The sequence below is a fragment of the Festucalex cinctus genome, chromosome 2, assembly GCF_051991245.1.
Source record: "Festucalex cinctus isolate MCC-2025b chromosome 2, RoL_Fcin_1.0, whole genome shotgun sequence".
Lineage (NCBI taxonomy): Eukaryota > Metazoa > Chordata > Actinopteri > Syngnathiformes > Syngnathidae > Festucalex > Festucalex cinctus.
Window position 1 is genome coordinate 45,496,995 of NC_135412.1, and position 19,918 is coordinate 45,516,912.

General features: G+C 37.9%; 3 protein-coding genes across 4 annotated transcripts in view; all 3 read left to right on the forward strand.

Annotated features, from left to right (window-relative positions):
* Positions 1–19,918, forward strand: part of LOC144014872 (myosin-7B-like) — a 508,753-nt gene that overhangs the window by 425,679 nt on the left and 63,156 nt on the right. The window lies entirely within an intron of this gene.
* Positions 2,999–5,509, forward strand: LOC144014881 (uncharacterized). Its single transcript, XM_077515202.1, has 4 exons — positions 2,999–3,041; positions 3,190–3,273; positions 3,832–4,033; positions 4,966–5,509. Exons 2-4 carry the CDS (start codon positions 3,193–3,195, stop codon positions 5,121–5,123), a joined length of 441 nt encoding a protein of 146 aa, XP_077371328.1. The 5' UTR covers positions 2,999–3,041; positions 3,190–3,192; the 3' UTR covers positions 5,124–5,509.
* LOC144014880 (uncharacterized) lies at positions 10,800–13,304 on the forward strand. Its single transcript, XM_077515201.1, has 4 exons — positions 10,800–10,817; positions 10,966–11,049; positions 11,608–11,809; positions 12,743–13,304. The coding sequence occupies exons 2-4, from the start codon at positions 10,969–10,971 to the stop codon at positions 12,898–12,900; spliced, it is 441 nt and encodes a 146-aa protein (XP_077371327.1). The 5' UTR covers positions 10,800–10,817; positions 10,966–10,968; the 3' UTR covers positions 12,901–13,304.

Sequence of the window (19,918 nt, forward strand, 5' to 3'; positions counted from 1 at the left end):
CATTTTTGGCCTTTTTCATTCAACTTTGCACAGACAAGGCATGGAAAAAACTAACATTTTAAATGGTCCTTGTTCCATGTAACAGTTGTCAAGTGCTGCTTTTTTTTTTTTTTATACACATGAAAACTCATGAAACTTTGCAAACACATCAGACTTGTCATGAACATGAATTTTCAGAGATTTATTGTGCAATTTGCAATAAATAGCGCCCTCTAGACATTTTTATGAAGCATTTCCGATTGTATGATTATGCTAGACCTACAAAAAAGTATTATGTAGCCATTTGCCAAACCAAAGAGGAAGTCCGCTATTTTGATTTTATTTTGGGAATTATACATAATTTTTGGCCTTCTTCATTAAACTTTGCACAGACAAGGCATGGAAAAAACTAACATTTTAAATGGTCCTTGTTCCATGTAACAGTACCCCAACGTGCCAGTACCCTGACGTGCAAGTAACCCAACGTTGTGCTCAATAGCGCCCTCTATGCATTTTTATGGAGCATTTCCAATTGTATGATTCAAGCGATACACAACTAAAGATGACTTGACCTAGATTTGTGAAAACTGGGAGGCATACCTATTAGCTTAAGACCTACAAAAAGTATTCTGTAGCCGAATGCTAAACCTAAAAGGAAGTCCGCCATTTTGAATTTATTTTGGGAATTGCGCACCATATTTTGCGTTTTGATTAAACTTTGCACACACAAGGCTTGTCAAAAACATTTTAGATGGTCCTTGTCCTATTTGACAGTACCCCAACGTGCCAGTACCCCGACGTGCAAGTACCCCAACGTGGCACGCCTTTGCTGTAGCGATGCATTGTTTGCAAAGAATTTTTTTTTTTATATGATTCAGCTAGATGTGTGAATATTGGGAGGCATACCTATCAGCCGAATACCTCGACAAAGCATTCCATAGCAATGTGAACAAACACAAAAAGCATGGCAAAACATTTACAATTTAGACGGTTTCTTATGAAACAGTACCCTAACGTGCCAGTACCCCGACGTGCAAATACCCCAACGTGGCACGGGTTGCGAGGGCCCTTTATAGCTGCTCGCAGCTCTAGTTCTTCTTCTTCTTCTTCTTCTTTTTCTTTGTTATTATTCTTTTCCGCAAACAACCACATTTTTGAGGCACTAAACATGAACGAAAACTCACCAAACTTTACACGCAGATCGGGTCTGGCGAAAAATTTGATATTTTAAAGTCGCCATACATGATAACAGAAAAATGGCTCTGTAGCGCCACCTACATAGGTTTAACGGATCCCTGTCCCGCTACGATTGTCCTATGGCTACGAAAATTGTGTGGCACCTGTAGCACATCCAGATGAACAAAAACCTCTTTGATATGTGTACCCTAAAATAGACAGGAAGTGAGGTATGAGTATTTGAATGTCCAATTTTGGCCCATTTTTGCACATTTACAGGGGTCATACTTTTGCCCGCTTCTCCTACACGGTTAACCCGATTGACTTCAAACTTGGGCTGTACCATCTCAACACCTGGGACAACATCATGGTAAAAAATCTAAAGTTTTTGACATACTATATGACGGTGGCGGGGCATCAAATTTACAGTTTCAAAATTCTTACTTAACGAAGCATTGCCGGTGGTACGTTTGATCTAGAGCTACGAAAATTGGTACACATATGTAACAGACTATGATCTACAAAAAAGTCTGTTGGTGCCATATGCTAAACCTAACAGGAAGTCCGCCAGAGGCGAGGCATCAAATTTTGTGTTTCAAAATTCTAACTTAATGAAGCATTCCCGGCTGTACATTTCACCTAGAGTTACCAATATTTGAAGACATATGTAACAGCCCTCAAGGTACAAAAAACTCTTTTTGAACCATATGCTAAACCGAACAGGAAGTCCGCCATTTTGATTTACTTTGGAACGTGTTGCCATTTTTTGGGCCATTTCATAGGGGTCTTATTTTAACGAACTCCTCCTACAGAGTTTATCCGATCATCTCCAAACTTGGTGTGATTCATCTTAAGATGTTGAAGATGAAAAGTTATTGAAAGCTTTTTATTTTGTCGCACGCTGTTGCCGTGGCATGCACAGTTTGCAAAGGAAAAAATTCCTTCTTAATGAAGCATTCCCAGTTGTACGAAGCAGCTAGAGCTACGGAAATTTGGAGACAAATGTAACAGCCCACGATGTACAAAAAAGTCTCTTGGTGCCATGTGCTAAACCCAACAGGAAGTCCCGTAGGGGCCGGGCATCACATTTTGAGCTAAAAAACTCCTCTTTAACGAAGCATTCCCGGTTGTACGTTTCACCTAGCGCTATGATAATTTAGAGGCATACATAAGAGCCCACGATGTACAAAAAAGTCTCTTGGAACCATGTGCTAAACCAAACAGGAAGTCCGCCATTTTGATTTATGATGGGATTTGTAGCCTTTTTTTGTGGCCTTTTTTAGGGGTCATATTTTAACTCCTCCTACAAAATTCATCCGACCGTGTTCAAACTTGGTGTGTTTCATCTTAAGATGTTTAAGATGCAAATTTATCGAAAGTTTTTTATTTTGTCGCACGCTGCTGCTATAGCGATGCATTGGTTGCCAAGTAAAGTGCTGCTCTGTTTTTTTTTATCTATACATGTGTGAAAACTCGTGAAACTTTGCACACACATCAGACTTGTCATTAACATGAATTTTTTGAGATTTCTTGTGCAATTTGCAATAAATCGCACCCTCTATACATTTTTTATGGAGCATTTCCGATTGGATGATTCAAGCGCGAAATAACTAAAGATGACTTGACTTGACCTAGATTTGTGAAAACTCAGAGGCATACCTATTATATTATTATTATTTTTTGTACCTTACAAGATTATCTCTTGTGCCACATTAAACCCCTTTGCAGGCCTGAGCCAAACCACGGTCCATACATTTGATACCACTGCTTTATTTCAATGGTCAAGTACTTCATAACCACACCTACTTATGCTTGTCCTTGCATATATAGTAGACAACAAAGAGCTCTTTCAACAAAAGACATTTCCATCTACAAAGTCATACAAGGTAAGCACTCTATAAATTCTGCAATCACTACACTTCTATTCCTAAATTATCACTTCAAATACCAACAATGGTTAATACAGCTACAAATTTCTTGTATGTTTATGAAGTATGATACTGTATTTATTTCTACTCCTTTGCTTTTCTACAGAACATGAACAAATCACCAAGCAAATTCTCTTTTGATAAAGACCCTCTAATCATCTCCATACGCAAAGATTGCCAACTTTTTTCCGTAAGTATACAATACATAAACTAAACAGGACAACTTTCTCAATCATATACAGTATGCCATACATATATGTATTAAGTTCTCATTTATTAACAGGTTTGTTAAAGGCACCTTTAGTGTGTTTTTCTGTTTGTAATGTTTCTCCACGAGCACGTCTAGCCATTGATATCATGTAGAACACATATGCTAACCTTTTAGAGACAATTGAAGCTTACTTGCACAGTAGCCACTATCTTAACCACTTAATTCACATGTCTACTTGACAACTTATTACATGTAGTGAAATGGTACTTTGTGCGTCTTATGCTTTTTTCTGAACACTGCTTTTCAACTCTTTCCTTAAAACCAATACATGCGGTACTGTTATGTTATGTTATGTATAAATATATATGTCCGTGTGTATATATTTGTATATTCTTTCAAATAAACTCGTTTTGACACACACAGCCATTGAGTAACATGCAACACGACCACAACGTTTTGCACCAACATGTTACCTCTGCTATTTAGAATCATGGAATCTAACATGACTGATTTTCATTGAATGCTTTGTCATTACAGTATGCATGCATTGATCATGCTTCCAGTCGCAACGACTTATACCAGCGCAGCCTTGATCTTCATTCCCAAATGAACCAACTAGTCCATATGACTCGAGTCAATCGAGCACTTGAAAAACAGATAGACTTCAAAACCAAGCTTGTGAAAGAACTCCAGACTGCATTGGATATAAAGGATGCATGTGATGCATTTGTCCGTGATGGTAAGCTATATGACATGGAAGACACACAAACACTAACACAGCAAGCATCCCCATCCTACACATTGTGTATAATGAATGACATGTTTGACAATGGACATTTTTACATTTTTTTGTTAATGCACGTTCCTTTTTTTCTGTTAGGAATATCTTGAAGGTAACATTGGACTGTTAACTAAAACACTGACTGATTATTGAGCCGCAATTTCTCAATGTATATAATGTGAATACATACTACACTTGATTACTTTCAAATGTGACTGATATCATGTAGCTATGCTGTGATCTTGCCCTCTTTCATCCACTGATAGACACTTCAAAGTTCTTTTTTTTCTGTATCTTCTCAAAATAACTGACATATTCATGGAAAAGATTGTATTTAAATTCTATCATTATTAATTACTATTATTATGTTTATGTCTTTGCCCCTGATTATGATGTTTCTATACCATAGATTTTTTTTAAAAAAAATTTGGGACATACTGTGACTTGACCATTACAATACTAATTTTTACTAAGAAAAAATCAATCACACACCATAATATTTTATACTTATCCTGCATGTATCTGGACACACCATGCCAAATTTTACACTTACATAACCATTTATGTACCTGTCGTATCCTTACTTTTATTCATCATTTCATCACACAATCCTAAAACATTGCTTTTTGACCCAGAGGATTCAACTATACCATTTTTGCGTATCTTATTACTTACTAGCTATATTATTTATTAACGGGCAAAAACTATGAATATAAGATCACCGTCAAATATTACGTCTGTAATATCCATATACAGTGCATTACATAATATGCATTTGTATTAAGACACTACCATGCTAAAAATATGCACACGACTGTTCTGTAAACTACACCTAAGACAACCAAACTTCACAGATCTAACATGATTCTTCATTCTTTTTTGTTCTACAGATGTATCAAATGCTGCCACACAGACAGAAGAAGCCACTGAGGACATGCACGAAGACGATGATCAGAATATAACAGGACAGGTTAACCCCCCTGAAGTTTTAGCCCGCAGGTCAAAGCGTCCTAGGACTAATTCATCCATGGAGGTTACATTATCCTAAGACAGACTATGTGCTAACCCAAACTCTTTGACCCCAAGGGATTCATCTGTCCCAGAAAACTTTTACACTAAAGAGTTTATCTGTCCTAGGGCGCTGTTAACCCCAGGTTAAAGTGTTATTTAATCTGTCCTGTTACAACAGCTATACATAAACAGCTGCATTCCTCTCCTGTTCCATCTCTCGCACTTCTTTCATCTCTTTTTCTCCTCTACTTATACCTATGCTTGCTCATGTGCTTTTTTCCCCTTTAGATGATGTCATTGGTTAGCCTGCTTCAAAGCTACATTTTTTCTTGAATAACTGTCACACATTTACTGTTTGCTGGACCCTACAAAACTGTCACAATACTTCACTATGTCATGAATACATATGTGTTGCACAGCGACACCACATTAAGTGTCATCAAAAAGCTTTTTATTTGATCACACACCATCTCTGTGCCATGCAATGTTTTCAAATGAACAGATGCTGGTTTTGAATATCAAACGAGCGACTTTTCATGAAACTTTGCACACACATCAGAAAGTCCACACTTTTGAATTTATTTTGGGAATTGTGCATCATTTTTGGCCTTTTACTGCACCTTTTTACACACAAGGCACGGCAAATGCATTTCTATTTTCCATGGTCCTTGTCTATTTAACAGTACCCCAACGTGTAAGTCCCCCGACTTGCATATACCCCAACGTGGCCCGGGTTGCGAGGGCCCTTTATAGCTGCTCGCAGCTCTAGTTATTATTATTATTCTTATTATTATTCTTCTCCGCAAACGATCACATTTTTGAGACACTAAACGTGACCGAAAACTCACCAAACTTTACACGCACATCAGGCCTGGCGAAAAATTTGATATTTTAAAGTCGCCATACATGATAACAGAAAATTGGCTCCTTAGCGCACCCTACATAGGTTAAACGGATCCCTGTCCCGCTACGATTGTCCGACGGCTATGAAAATTGTGTGGCACCTGTAGCACATCCCAATGAACAAAAACCTCTTTGAAGTGTGTACCCTAAAATAGACAGAAAGTGAGGTATGAGTATTTAAATGTCCAATTTTTGCCAATTTTTGCACATTTACAGGGGTCATACTTTTGCCCGCTTCTCCTACACGGTTAACCCGATTGACTTCAAACTTGGGATGTACCATCTCAACACCTGGGACAACATCATTGTGAAAAATGAAAAATTTTTGATATAATATATGACGGCGGCGGCGCATCAAATTTAGAGTTTAAAAATTCTTACTTCACGAGGCATTGCCGGTTGTACGTTTAATCTAGAGCTACGAAAATTGGTACACATATGTAACAGACTATGATCTACAAAAAAGCCTGTTGGTGCCATATGCTAAACCTAACAGGAAGTCCGCCAGAGGCAGGGCATCAAATTTTGCATTTCAAAATTTTTACTTAATGAAGCATTTCCGGCTGTACGTTTCACCTAGAGTGACCAAAATTTGAAGACATATGTAACAGCCCTCGAGGTACAAAAAACTCTTTTTGAACCATATGCTAAACCTAACAGGAAGTCTGCCATTTTGATTGACTTTGGAACATGTTGCCATTTTTTTGGCCATTTCATAGGGGTCTTATTTTAACGAACTCCTCCTACAGAGTTTATCCGATCATCTTCAAACTTGGTGTGATTCATCTTAAGATGTTGACGATGAAAAGTTATTGAAAGCTTTTTATTTCGTCGCACGCTGTTGTCGTGGCATGCACTGTTGGCAAAGGAAAAAAAAATCCTTCTTAATGCAGCGTTCCCAGTTGGACGAAGCAGCTCGAGCTACAAAAATTTGTAGACATATGTACACATTTGTCCACATATATATATTTACATATGCATGTAAAAAAATTATGTCAGGCTAAACTAAATGGTTGATTAGGCCCCACACATTTTCACCTTACCATACCCGGCCCTCTTTGCAAAAGGTTTGAACACTCCTGGCCTAAACCTAGGTGTATACTCAAACTATGCACGCACATAAAGCCTGGAACAAAATGTGTAATTTAGAGGGTTCTTGTTTTGTTTTTTGTATTCCTTATATTTCATGTCATTATACTTGACACACTATTTTTACTACTCACTGAATCAGTTATAAGAACATTTAATTGATACAATCCAATCACATCCTAGAGAATTGAAAACACATTCAATCATGAGGTTGTTAAGACACGTTTACTTCTGTAGCACTTAACCACAAACAAGTTGCGACATCCCCTGATCTAACCCTCCAACCGGGCAAGGAAAAACTTTCAGGGGTCATATTTTAACGAACCCCTCCTACAAAATTTATCCGACTGTCTTCAAACTTGGTGTGTTTCATCTTAAGATGTTTAAGATGCAAAGTAATCGAAAGTTTTTTATTTTGTAACACGCTGTTGCCATAGCAATGCATTGTTTGTCAAGTGCTGCTTTTTTTTTTTATACACATGAAAACTCATGGAACTTTGCAAACACATCAGACTTGTCATGAACATGAATTTTCAGAGATTTATTGTGCAATTTGCAATAAATAGCGCCCTCTAGACCTTTTTATGAAGCATTTCCGATTGTATGATTATGCTAGACCTACAAAAAAGTATTATGTAGCCATTTGCCAAACCAAAGAGGAAGTCCGCTATTTTGATTTTATTTTGGGAATTATACATCATTTTTGGCCTTTTTCATTCAACTTTGCACAGACAAGGCATGGAAAAAACTAACATTTTAAATGGTCCTTGTTCCATGTAACAGTTGTCAAGTGCTGCTTTTTTTTTTTTTTATACACATGAAAACTCATGAAACTTTGCAAACACATCAGACTTGTCATGAACATGAATTTTCAGAGATTTATTGTGCAATTTGCAATAAATAGCGCCCTCTAGACATTTTTATGAAGCATTTCCGATTGTATGATTATGCTAGACCTACAAAAAAGTATTATGTAGCCATTTGCCAAACCAAAGAGGAAGTCCGCTATTTTGATTTTATTTTGGGAATTATACATAATTTTTGGCCTTCTTCATTAAACTTTGCACAGACAAGGCATGGAAAAAACTAACATTTTAAATGGTCCTTGTTCCATGTAACAGTACCCCAACGTGCCAGTACCCTGACGTGCAAGTAACCCAACGTTGTGCTCAATAGCGCCCTCTATGCATTTTTATGGAGCATTTCCAATTGTATGATTCAAGCGATACACAACTAAAGATGACTTGACCTAGATTTGTGAAAACTGGGAGGCATACCTATTAGCTTAAGACCTACAAAAAGTATTCTGTAGCCGAATGCTAAACCTAAAAGGAAGTCCGCCATTTTGAATTTATTTTGGGAATTGCGCACCATATTTTGCGTTTTGATTAAACTTTGCACACACAAGGCTTGTCAAAAACATTTTAGATGGTCCTTGTCCTATTTGACAGTACCCCAACGTGCCAGTACCCCGACGTGCAAGTACCCCAACGTGGCACGCCTTTGCTGTAGCGATGCATTGTTTGCAAAGAATTTTTTTTTTTATATGATTCAGCTAGATGTGTGAATATTGGGAGGCATACCTATCAGCCGAATACCTCGACAAAGCATTCCATAGCAATGTGAACAAACACAAAAAGCATGGCAAAACATTTACAATTTAGACGGTTTCTTATGAAACAGTACCCTAACGTGCCAGTACCCCGACGTGCAAATACCCCAACGTGGCACGGGTTGCGAGGGCCCTTTATAGCTGCTCGCAGCTCTAGTTCTTCTTCTTCTTCTTCTTCTTTTTCTTTGTTATTATTCTTTTCCGCAAACAACCACATTTTTGAGGCACTAAACATGAACGAAAACTCACCAAACTTTACACGCAGATCGGGCCTGGCGAAAAATTTGCTATTTTAAAGTCGCCATACATGATAACAGAAAAATGGCTCTGTAGCGCCACCTACATAGGTTTAACGGATCCCTGTCCCGCTACGATTGTCCTATGGCTACGAAAATTGTGTGGCACCTGTAGCACATCCAGATGAACAAAAACCTCTTTGATATGTGTACCCTAAAATAGACAGGAAGTGAGGTATGAGTATTTGAATGTCCAATTTTGGCCCATTTTTGCACATTTACAGGGGTTATACTTTTGCCCGCTTCTCCTACACGGTTAACCCGATTGACTTCAAACTTGGGCTGTACCATCTCAACACCTGGGACAACATCATGGTAAAAAATCTAAAGTTTTTGACATACTATATGACGGTGGCGGGGCATCAAATTTACAGTTTCAAAATTCTTACTTAACGAAGCATTGCCGGTGGTACGTTTGATCTAGAGCTACGAAAATTGGTACACATATGTAACAGACTATGATCTACAAAAAAGTCTGTTGGTGCCATATGCTAAACCTAACAGGAAGTCCGCCAGAGGCGAGGCATCAAATTTTGTGTTTCAAAATTCTAACTTAATGAAGCATTCCCGGCTGTACATTTCACCTAGAGTTACCAATATTTGAAGACATATGTAACAGCCCTCAAGGTACAAAAAACTCTTTTTGAACCATATGCTAAACCGAACAGGAAGTCCGCCATTTTGATTTACTTTGGAACGTGTTGCCATTTTTTGGGCCATTTCATAGGGGTCTTATTTTAACGAACTCCTCCTACAGAGTTTATCCGATCATCTCCAAACTTGGTGTGATTCATCTTAAGATGTTGAAGATGAAAAGTTATTGAAAGCTTTTTATTTTGTCGCACGCTGTTGCCGTGGCATGCACAGTTTGCAAAGGAAAAAATTCCTTCTTAATGAAGCATTCCCAGTTGTACGAAGCAGCTAGAGCTACGGAAATTTGGAGACAAATGTAACAGCCCACGATGTACAAAAAAGTCTCTTGGTGCCATGTGCTAAACCCAACAGGAAGTCCCGTAGGGGCCGGGCATCACATTTTGAGCTAAAAAACTCCTCTTTAACGAAGCATTCCCGGTTGTACGTTTCACCTAGCGCTATGATAATTTAGAGGCATACATAAGAGCCCACGATGTACAAAAAAGTCTCTTGGAACCATGTGCTAAACCAAACAGGAAGTCCGCCATTTTGATTTATGATGGGATTTGTAGCCTTTTTTTGTGGCCTTTTTTAGGGGTCATATTTTAACTCCTCCTACAAAATTCATCCGACCGTGTTCAAACTTGGTGTGTTTCATCTTAAGATGTTTAAGATGCAAATTTATCGAAAGTTTTTTATTTTGTCGCACGCTGCTGCTATAGCGATGCATTGGTTGCCAAGTAAAGTGCTGCTTTGTTTTTTTTTATCTATACATGTGTGAAAACTCGTGAAACTTTGCACACACATCAGACTTGTCATTAACATGAATTTTTAGAGATTTCTTGTGCAATTTGCAATAAATCGCACCCTCTATACATTTTTTATGGAGCATTTCCGATTGGATGATTCAAGCGCGAAATAACTAAAGATGACTTGACTTGACCTAGATTTGTGAAAACTCAGAGGCATACCTATTATATTATTATTATTTTTTGTACCTTACAAGATTATCTCTTGTGCCACATTAAACCCCTTTGCAGGCCTGAGCCAAACCACGGTCCATACATTTGATACCACTGCTTTATTTCAATGGTCAAGTACTTCATAACCACACCTACTTATGCTTGTCCTTGCATATATAGTAGACAACAAAGAGCTCTTTCAACAAAAGACATTTCCATCTACAAAGTCATACAAGGTAAGCACTCTATAAATTCTGCAATCACTACACTTCTATTCCTAAATTATCACTTCAAATACCAACAATGGTTAATACAGCTACAAATTTCTTGTATGTTTATGAAGTATGATACTGTATTTATTTCTACTCCTTTGCTTTTCTACAGAACATGAACAAATCACCAAGCAAATTCTCTTTTGATAAAGACCCTCTAATCATCTCCATACGCAAAGATTGCCAACTTTTTTCCGTAAGTATACAATACATAAACTAAACAGGACAACTTTCTCAATCATATACAGTATGCCATACATATATGTATTAAGTTCTCATTTATTAACAGGTTTGTTAAAGGCACCTTTAGTGTGTTTTTCTGTTTGTAATGTTTCTCCACGAGCACGTCTAGCCATTGATATCATGTAGAACACATATGCTAACCTTTTAGAGACAATTGAAGCTTACTTGCACAGTAGCCACTATCTTAACCACTTAATTCACATGTCTACTTGACAACTTATTACATGTAGTGAAATGGTACTTTGTGCGTCTTATGCTTTTTTCTGAACACTGCTTTTCAACTCTTTCCTTAAAACCAATACATGCGGTACTGTTATGTTATGTTATGTATAAATATATATGTCCGTGTGTATATATTTGTATATTCTTTCAAATAAACTCGTTTTGACACACACAGCCATTGAGTAACATGCAACACGACCACAACGTTTTGCACCAACACGTTACCTCTGCTATTTAGAATCATGGAATCTAACATGACTGATTTTCATTGAATGCTTTGTCATTACAGTATGCATGCATTGATCATGCTTCCAGTCGCAACGACTTATACCAGCGCAGCCTTGATCTTCATTCCCAAATGAACCAACTAGTCCATGTGACTCGAGTCAATCGAGCACTTGAAAAACAGATAGACTTCAAAACCAAGCTTGTGAAAGAACTCCAGACTGCATTGGATATAAAGGATGCATGTGATGCATTTGTCCGTGATGGTAAGCTATATGACATGGAAGACACACAAACACTAACACAGCAAGCATCCCCATCCTACACATTGTGTATAATGAATGACATGTTTGACAATGGACATTTTTACATTTTTTTGTTAATGCACGTTCCTTTTTTTCTGTTAGGAATATCTTGAAGGTAACATTGGACTGTTAACTAAAACACTGACTGATTATTGAGCCGCAATTTCTCAATGTATATAATGTGAATACATACTACACTTGATTACTTTCAAATGTGACTGATATCATGTAGCTATGCTGTGATCTTGCCCTCTTTCATCCACTGATAGACACTTCAAAGTTCTTTTTTTTCCTGTATCTTCTCAAAATAACTGACATATTCATGGAAAAGATTGTATTTAAATTCTATCATTATTAATTACTATTATTATGTTTATGTCTTTGCCCCTGATTATGATGTTTCTATACCATAGATTTTTTTAAAAAAAAATTTGGGACATACTGTGACTTGACCATTACAATACTAATTTTTACTAAGAAAAAATCAATCACACACCATAATATTTTATACTTATCCTGCATGTATCTGGACACACCATGCCAAATTTTACACTTACATAACCATTTATGTACCTGTCGTATCCTTACTTTTATTCATCATTTCATCACACAATCCTAAAACATTGCTTTTTGACCCAGAGGATTCAACTATACAATTTTTGCGTATCTTATTACTTACTAGCTATATTATTTATTAACGGGCAAAAACTATGAATATAAGATCACCGTCAAATATTACGTCTGTAATATCCATATACAGTGCATTACATAATATGCATTTGTATTAAGACACTACCATGCTAAAAATATGCACACGACTGTTCTGTAAACTACACCTAAGACAACCAAACTTCACAGATCTAACATGATTCTTCATTCTTTTTTGTTCTACAGATGTATCAAATGCTGCCACACAGACAGAAGAAGCCACTGAGGACATGCACGAAGACGATGATCAGAATATAACAGGACAGGTTAACCCCCCTGAAGTTTTAGCCCGCAGGTCAAAGCGTCCTAGGACTAATTCATCCATGGAGGTTACATTATCCTAAAACAGACTATGTGCTAACCCAAACTCTTTGACCCCAAGGGATTCATCTGTCCCAGAAAACTTTTACACTAAAGAGTTTATCTGTCCTAGGGCGCTGTTAACCCCAGGTTAAAGTGTTATTTAATCTGTCCTGTTACAACAGCTATACATAAACAGCTGCATTCCTCTCCTGTTCCATCTCTCGCACTTCTTTCATCTCTTTTTCTCCTCTACTTATACCTATGCTTGCTCATGTGCTTTTTTCCCCTTTAGATGATGTCATTGGTTAGCCTGCTTCAAAGCTACATTTTTTCTTGAATAACTGTCACACATTTACTGTTTGCTGGACCCTACAAAACTGTCACAATACTTCACTATGTCATGAATACATATGTGTTGCACAGCGACACCACATTAAGAGTCATCAAAAAGCTTTTTATTTGATCACACACCATCTCTGTGCCATGCAATGTTTTCAAATGAACAGATGCTGGTTTTGAATATCAAACGAGCGACTTTTCATGAAACTTTGCACACACATCAGAAAGTCCACACTTTTGAATTTATTTTGGGAATTGTGCATCATTTTTGGCCTTTTACTGCACCTTTTTACACACAAGGCACGGCAAATGCATTTCTATTTTCCATGGTCCTTGTCTATTTAACAGTACCCCAACGTGTAAGTCCCCCGACTTGCATATACCCCAACGTGGCCCGGGTTGCGAGGGCCCTTTATAGCTGCTCGCAGCTCTAGTTATTATTATTATTCTTATTATTATTCTTCTCCGCAAACGATCACATTTTTGAGACACTAAACGTGACCGAAAACTCACCAAACTTTACACGCACATCAGGCCTGGCGAAAAATTTGATATTTTAAAGTCGCCATACATGATAACAGAAAATTGGCTCCTTAGCGCCCCCTACATAGGTTAAACGGATCCCTGTCCCGCTACGATTGTCCGACGGCTATGAAAATTGTGTGGCACCTGTAGCACATCCCAATGAACAAAAACCTCTTTGAAGTGTGTACCCTAAAATAGACAGAAAGTGAGGTATGAGTATTTAAATGTCCAATTTTTGCCAATTTTTGCACATTTACAGGGGTCATACTTTTGCCCGCTTCTCCTACACGGTTAACCCGATTGACTTCAAACTTGGGATGTACCATCTCAACACCTGGGACAACATCATTGTGAAAAATGAAAAGTTTTTGATATAATATATGACGGCGGCGGCGCATCAAATTTAGAGTTTAAAAATTCTTACTTCACGAGGCATTGCCGGTTGTACGTTTAATCTAGAGCTACGAAAATTGGTACACATATGTAACAGACTATGACCTACAAAAAACTCTTTTTGAACCATATGCTAAACCTAACAGGAAGTCCACCATTTTGATTTATTTTGGAACGTGTTGCCATTTTTTTGGCCATTTCATTGGGGCCTTATTTTAACGAACTCCTCCTACAGTGTTTATCCGATCATCTTCAAACTTGGTGTGATTCATCTTAAGATGTTGAAGATGAAAAGTTATTGAAAGCTTTGTATTTCGTCGGACGCTGTTGTCATGGCATGCACTGTTTGCAAAGGAAAAAAAATATCCTTAAAGAAGCATTGCCAGTTGTACGAAGCAGCTAGAGCTACGAAAATTTGTAGACATATGTAACAGCCCAAGATGTACAAAAAAGTCTCTTGGTGCCCTGTGCTAAACCCAACAGGAAGTCCCCCAGGGGCCGGGCATCACATTTTGAGCTAAAAAAACTCCTCTTTAACAAAGCATACCCGGCTGTACGTTTCACCTAGAGTTACCAAAATTTGTAGAGGTATATAACAGCCCTCGAGGTACAAAAAACTCTTTTTGAACCATATGCTAAACCTAACAGGACGTCCGCCATTTTGATTTACTTTGGAATGTGTTGCCATTTTTTTTGGCCATTTCATAGGGGTCATATTTTAACAAACTCCTCCTACAGAGTTTATCCGATCATCTTCAAACTTGGTGTGATTCATCTTAAGATGTTGAAAATGAAAAGTTATTGAAAGTTTTTTATTTCGTCACACGCTGTTATCGTGGCATGCACTTTTTGCAAAGGAAAAAAATCCTTCTTAATGAAGCATTCCCAGTTGTACGAAGCAGCTAGAGCGACGAAAAATTGTAGACATATGTAACAGCCCAGGATGTACAAAAATGTCTCTTGGTGCCATGTGCTAAACGCAACAGGAAGTCCCCCAGGGGCCGGGCATCACATTTTGAGCTAAAAAAACTCCTCTTTAACGAAGCATTCTCGGTTGTACGTTTCACCTAGCGCTATGATAATTTGCAGGCATACATAAGAGCCCACGATGTACAAAAAAGTCTCTTGGAACCATGTGCTAAACCAAACAGGAAGTCCGCCATTTTGATTTATGATGGGATTTGTTGCCATTTTTTGTGGCCTTTTTCAGGGGTCATATTTTAACGAACCCCTCCTACAAAACTTATCCGACTGTCTTCAAACTTGGTATGTTTCATCTTAAGATGTTTAAGATGCAAAGTAATCGAAAGTTTTTTATTTTGTCACACGCTGTTGACATAGCAATGCATCGAATTGCACACCATATTTTGCGTTTTGATTAAACAGACAAAGCATTCCCGGTTGTACGTTTCACCTAAAGCTATGATAATTTGCAGGCAAACATAAGAGCTCAGGATGTACAGAAAAAAGTCTCTTGGAGCCATATGCTAAACCAATCAGGAAGTCCACCATTTTGATTTACGTTTGGATTTGTAGCCATTTTTTGTGGCCTTTTTTAGGGGTCATATTTTAACGAACTCCTCCTACAAAATTTATCCGACTGTCTTTAAACTTGGTGTGCTTCATCTTAAGATGTTTAAGATGCAAAGTTATCCAAAGTTATTTATTTTGTCGCACGCCGTTGTCATGGCGATGCATTGTTTGCCAAGTAAAATGCTGCTTTTTTGTTTTGGTCTAAACATGTGCAAAAACTCATGAAAATTTACACACACATCAGGCTTGTCATCAGCATGAATATTTTAGAGATTTCTTATTCAATTTGCAATAAATGGTTCAATAGCGCCCTCTAGACATTTTTATGAAGCTTTTGCAAATGTTTTGTGTTTTATGATTCAGCTAGATTTGTAAAAATTGGGATACCTATCAGCCTAAGACTTACAAAAAGGTTTCTAAAGCCATATGCTGAATCAAAAAGGAAGTCTGCCATTTTGATTTACTTTGGTATTTGTAGCCATTTTTTGGGGCCTTTTATAGGGGTCATATTTTCAACAGAACTTATCAGATCGTCTTCATTCTTTGGCGTGTTTCATCTTAAGATATTTAAGATGAAAAGTTATTGAATTTTTTTATTTTGTCACACTCCTTTGCTGTAGCCATGCATTGTTTGTGAAGAAAAATGCTTTTTTGAGAGTCTAAATATGGGTGAAAACTCACAAAACTTTGCACACACACCAGACCTGTCTGGAACATGAATATTTTATTTAGAGATTTGTTGTGCAATTTGTAATAAATGGCTCAATAGCGCCCTCTAGACATTTTTATGAAGTCTTTCCGATTATATGATTCAGCTAGATGTGTCAATATTGGCAGGCATGCCGAATATATTCAAAAAGTATTCTATATAGCCATGTGCCAATCCATTTTGATTTTATTTTGTTAATTGTGCATCGTTTTTGGCCTTTCCATGAAACTTTAAAAACACAAAGCATGGCAAAAACGTTTACAATTTAGATGGTTTCCTATTTGACAGTACCCCAACATGCCAGTACCCCGACGTGCAAATACCCCAACGTGGCCCGGGTTGCGAGGGCCCTTTATAGCTGCTCGCAGCTCTAGTTATTATTTTTATTCTCCGCAAACGATCACATTTTTGAGACACTAAACGTGACCGAAAACTCACCAAACTTTACACGCACATCAGGCCTGGCGAAAAATTTGATATTTTAAAGTCGCCATACATGATAACAGAAAAATGGCTCCTTAGCGCCCCCTACATAGGTTAAACGGATCCCTGTCCCGCTACGATTGTCCGACGGCTATGAAAATTGTGTGGCACCTGTAGCACATCCCAATGAACAAAAACCTCTTTGAAGTGTGTACCCTAAAATAGACAGAAAGTGAGGTATGAGTATTTAAATGTCCAATTTTTGCCAATTTTTGCACATTTACAGGGGTCATACTTTTGCCCGCTTCTCCTACACGGTTAACCCGATTGACTTCAAACTTGGGATGGACCATCTCAACACCTGGGACAACATCATTGTGAAAAATGAAAAGTTTTTGATATACTATATGACGGCGGCGTCGCATCAAATTTAGAGTTTAAAAATTCTTACTTCACGAGGCATTGCCGGTTGTACGTTTAATCTAGAGCTACGAAAATTGGTACACATATGTAACAGACTATGACCTACAAAAAACTCTTTTTGAACCATATGCTAAACCTAACAGGAAGTCCACCATTTTGATTTATTTTGGAACGTGTTGCCATTTTTTTGGCCATTTCATTGGGGCCTTATTTTAACGAACTCCTCCTACAGTGTTTATCCGATCATCTTCAAACTTGGTGTGATTCATCTTAAGATGTTGAAGATGAAAAGTTATTGAAAGCTTTGTATTTCGTCGCACGCTGTTGTCATGGCATGCACTGTTTGCAAAGGGAAAAAAAATATCCTTAAAGAAGCATTGCCAGTTGTACGAAGCAGCTAGAGCTACGAAAATTTGTAGACATATGTAACAGCCCAAGATGTACAAAAAAGTCTCTTGGTGCCCTGTGCTAAACCCAACAGGAAGTCCCCCAGGGGCCGGGCATCACATTTTGAGCTAAAAAAAACTCCTCTTTAACAAAGCATACCCGGCTGTACGTTTCACCTAGAGTTACCAAAATTTGTAGAGGTATACAACAGCCCTCGAGGTACAAAAAACTCTTTTTGAACCATATGCTAAACCTAACAGGACGTCCGCCATTTTGATTTACTTTGGAATGTGTTGCCATTTTTTTTGGCCATTTCATAGGGGTCATATTTTAACAAACTCCTCCTACAGAGTTTATCCGATCATCTTCAAACTTGGTGTGATTCATCTTAAGATGTTGAAAATGAAAAGTTATTGAAAGTTTTTTATTTCGTCACACGCTGTTATCGTGGCATGCACGTTTTGCAAAGGAAAAAAATCCTTCTTAATGAAGCATTCCCAGTTGTACGAAGCAGCTAGAGCGACGAAAAATTGTAGACATATGTAACAGCCCAGGATGTACAAAAATGTCTCTTGGTGCCATGTGCTAAACGCAACAGGAAGTCCCCCAGGGGCCGGGCATCACATTTTGAGCTAAAAAAACTCCTCTTTAACGAAGCATTCCCGGTTGTACGTTTCACCTAGCGCTATGATAATTTGCAGGCATACATAAGAGCCCACGATGTACAAAAAAGTCTCTTGGAACCATGTGCTAAACCAAACAGGAAGTCCGGCATTTTGATTTAGGCCTTTTTTAGGGGTCACATTTTAACGAACTCCTACGAAATTTATCCGACTGTCTTCCAACTTGGTGTGTTTCATCTTAAGATGTTTAAGATGCAAAGTTATCGAAAGTTTTTTTTATTTTGTCGCAAGCCGTTGCCATAGCGATGCATTATTTGCCAAGTAAAATGCTGCTTTTTTTTTTTTTTTGTCTAAATGAGCGAAAACTCATGGAACTTTACACACACATCAGACTTGTCATAAACATGAATATTTTAGAGATTTCTTGTGCAATTTGCAATAAATGGCTCAATAGCGCCTTATAGATATTTTTATGAAGCTTTTGGAAATGTATGATTCAGCTAGATTTGTAAAAATTGGAATACCTATCAGCCTAAGACTGACAAAAAAGTTTCTAAAGCCATATGCTAAACCAAACAGGAAGTCTGCCATTTTGATTTACTTTGCTATTTGTAGCCATTTTTTGGGGCCTTTTATAGGCCTCATATTTTCTACAAAACTTATCAGATCGTCTTCATTCTTTGGCGTGTTTCATCTGAAGATATTTAAGATGAAAAGTTATTGAAATTGTTTGTCACGCCTTTGCTCTAGCGATGCATTGTTTGCAAAGAAAAATACTTTTTTTTTGAAAGTCTAAACATGAGCGAAAACTCAAAACTTTGCACACAGATCAGACCTCTCAAGAACATGAATATTTTAGAGATTTGTTGTGCAATTTGTAATAAATGGCTCAATAGCGCCCTCTAGACATTTTTAAGAAGTATTTCCGATTATATGATTCAGCTAGATGTGTGAATATTTGGAGGCACACCTATCAGTCTAATACCTACAAAAATTATTCTATAGCCATGTGCCAAACCATTGTGATTTTATTTTGTTAATTGTGCATCATTTTTGGCCTTTCCATGAAACTTTGCAAGCACAAAGCATGGCAAAAACATTTACAATTTAGACGGTTTCCTATGAAACAGTACCCCAACATGCCAGTACCCCGACGTGCAAGTACCCCAACGTGGCCCAGGTTGCGAGGGCCCTTTATAGCTGCTCGCAGCTCTAGTTAGGGCCCGAGCAGCGGCGGCGGCGGTGCCGCTGCGAGGCCCTATTGTTTTTGTAGGAATTCTTCTTATTATTATTCTTTTTCTTCTCCGCAAACAATCGCATTTTTGAGACACTAAACGTGAACGAAAACTCACCAAACTTTACACGCACATCAGGCCTGGCGAAAAATTTGATATTTTAAAGTCGCCATACATGATAACAGAAAAATGGCTCTGTAGCGCCACCTACATAGGTTTAACGGATCCCTGTCCCGCTACGATTGTCCTACCGCTACGAAAATTGTGTGGCACCTGTAGCACATCCAGATGAACAAAAACCTCTTTGATAGTTGTACCCTAAAATAGACAGGAAGTGAGGTATGATCATTTGAATGTCCAATTTTGGCCCATTTTTGCACATTTACAGGGGTCATACTTTTGCCCACTTCTCCTACACGGTTAACCCAATTGAGTTCAAACTTGGGATGTACCATCTCAACACCTGGGA

Bases quoted from the DNA above. Each gene is read 5' to 3' on its own strand.
- LOC144014881 (XM_077515202.1), top strand. From the start codon at position 3,193: ATGAACAAATCACCAAGCAAATTCTCTTTTGATAAAGACCCTCTAATC. The intron at 3,274-3,831 runs GTAAGTATACAA...TTGTCATTACAG, and splicing joins AAGATTGCCAACTTTTTTCC to TATGCATGCATTGATCATGC. The intron at 4,034-4,965 runs GTAAGCTATATG...TTTGTTCTACAG, and splicing joins TGATGCATTTGTCCGTGATG to ATGTATCAAATGCTGCCACA.
- LOC144014880 (XM_077515201.1), top strand. From the start codon at position 10,969: ATGAACAAATCACCAAGCAAATTCTCTTTTGATAAAGACCCTCTAATC. The intron at 11,050-11,607 runs GTAAGTATACAA...TTGTCATTACAG, and splicing joins AAGATTGCCAACTTTTTTCC to TATGCATGCATTGATCATGC. The intron at 11,810-12,742 runs GTAAGCTATATG...TTTGTTCTACAG, and splicing joins TGATGCATTTGTCCGTGATG to ATGTATCAAATGCTGCCACA.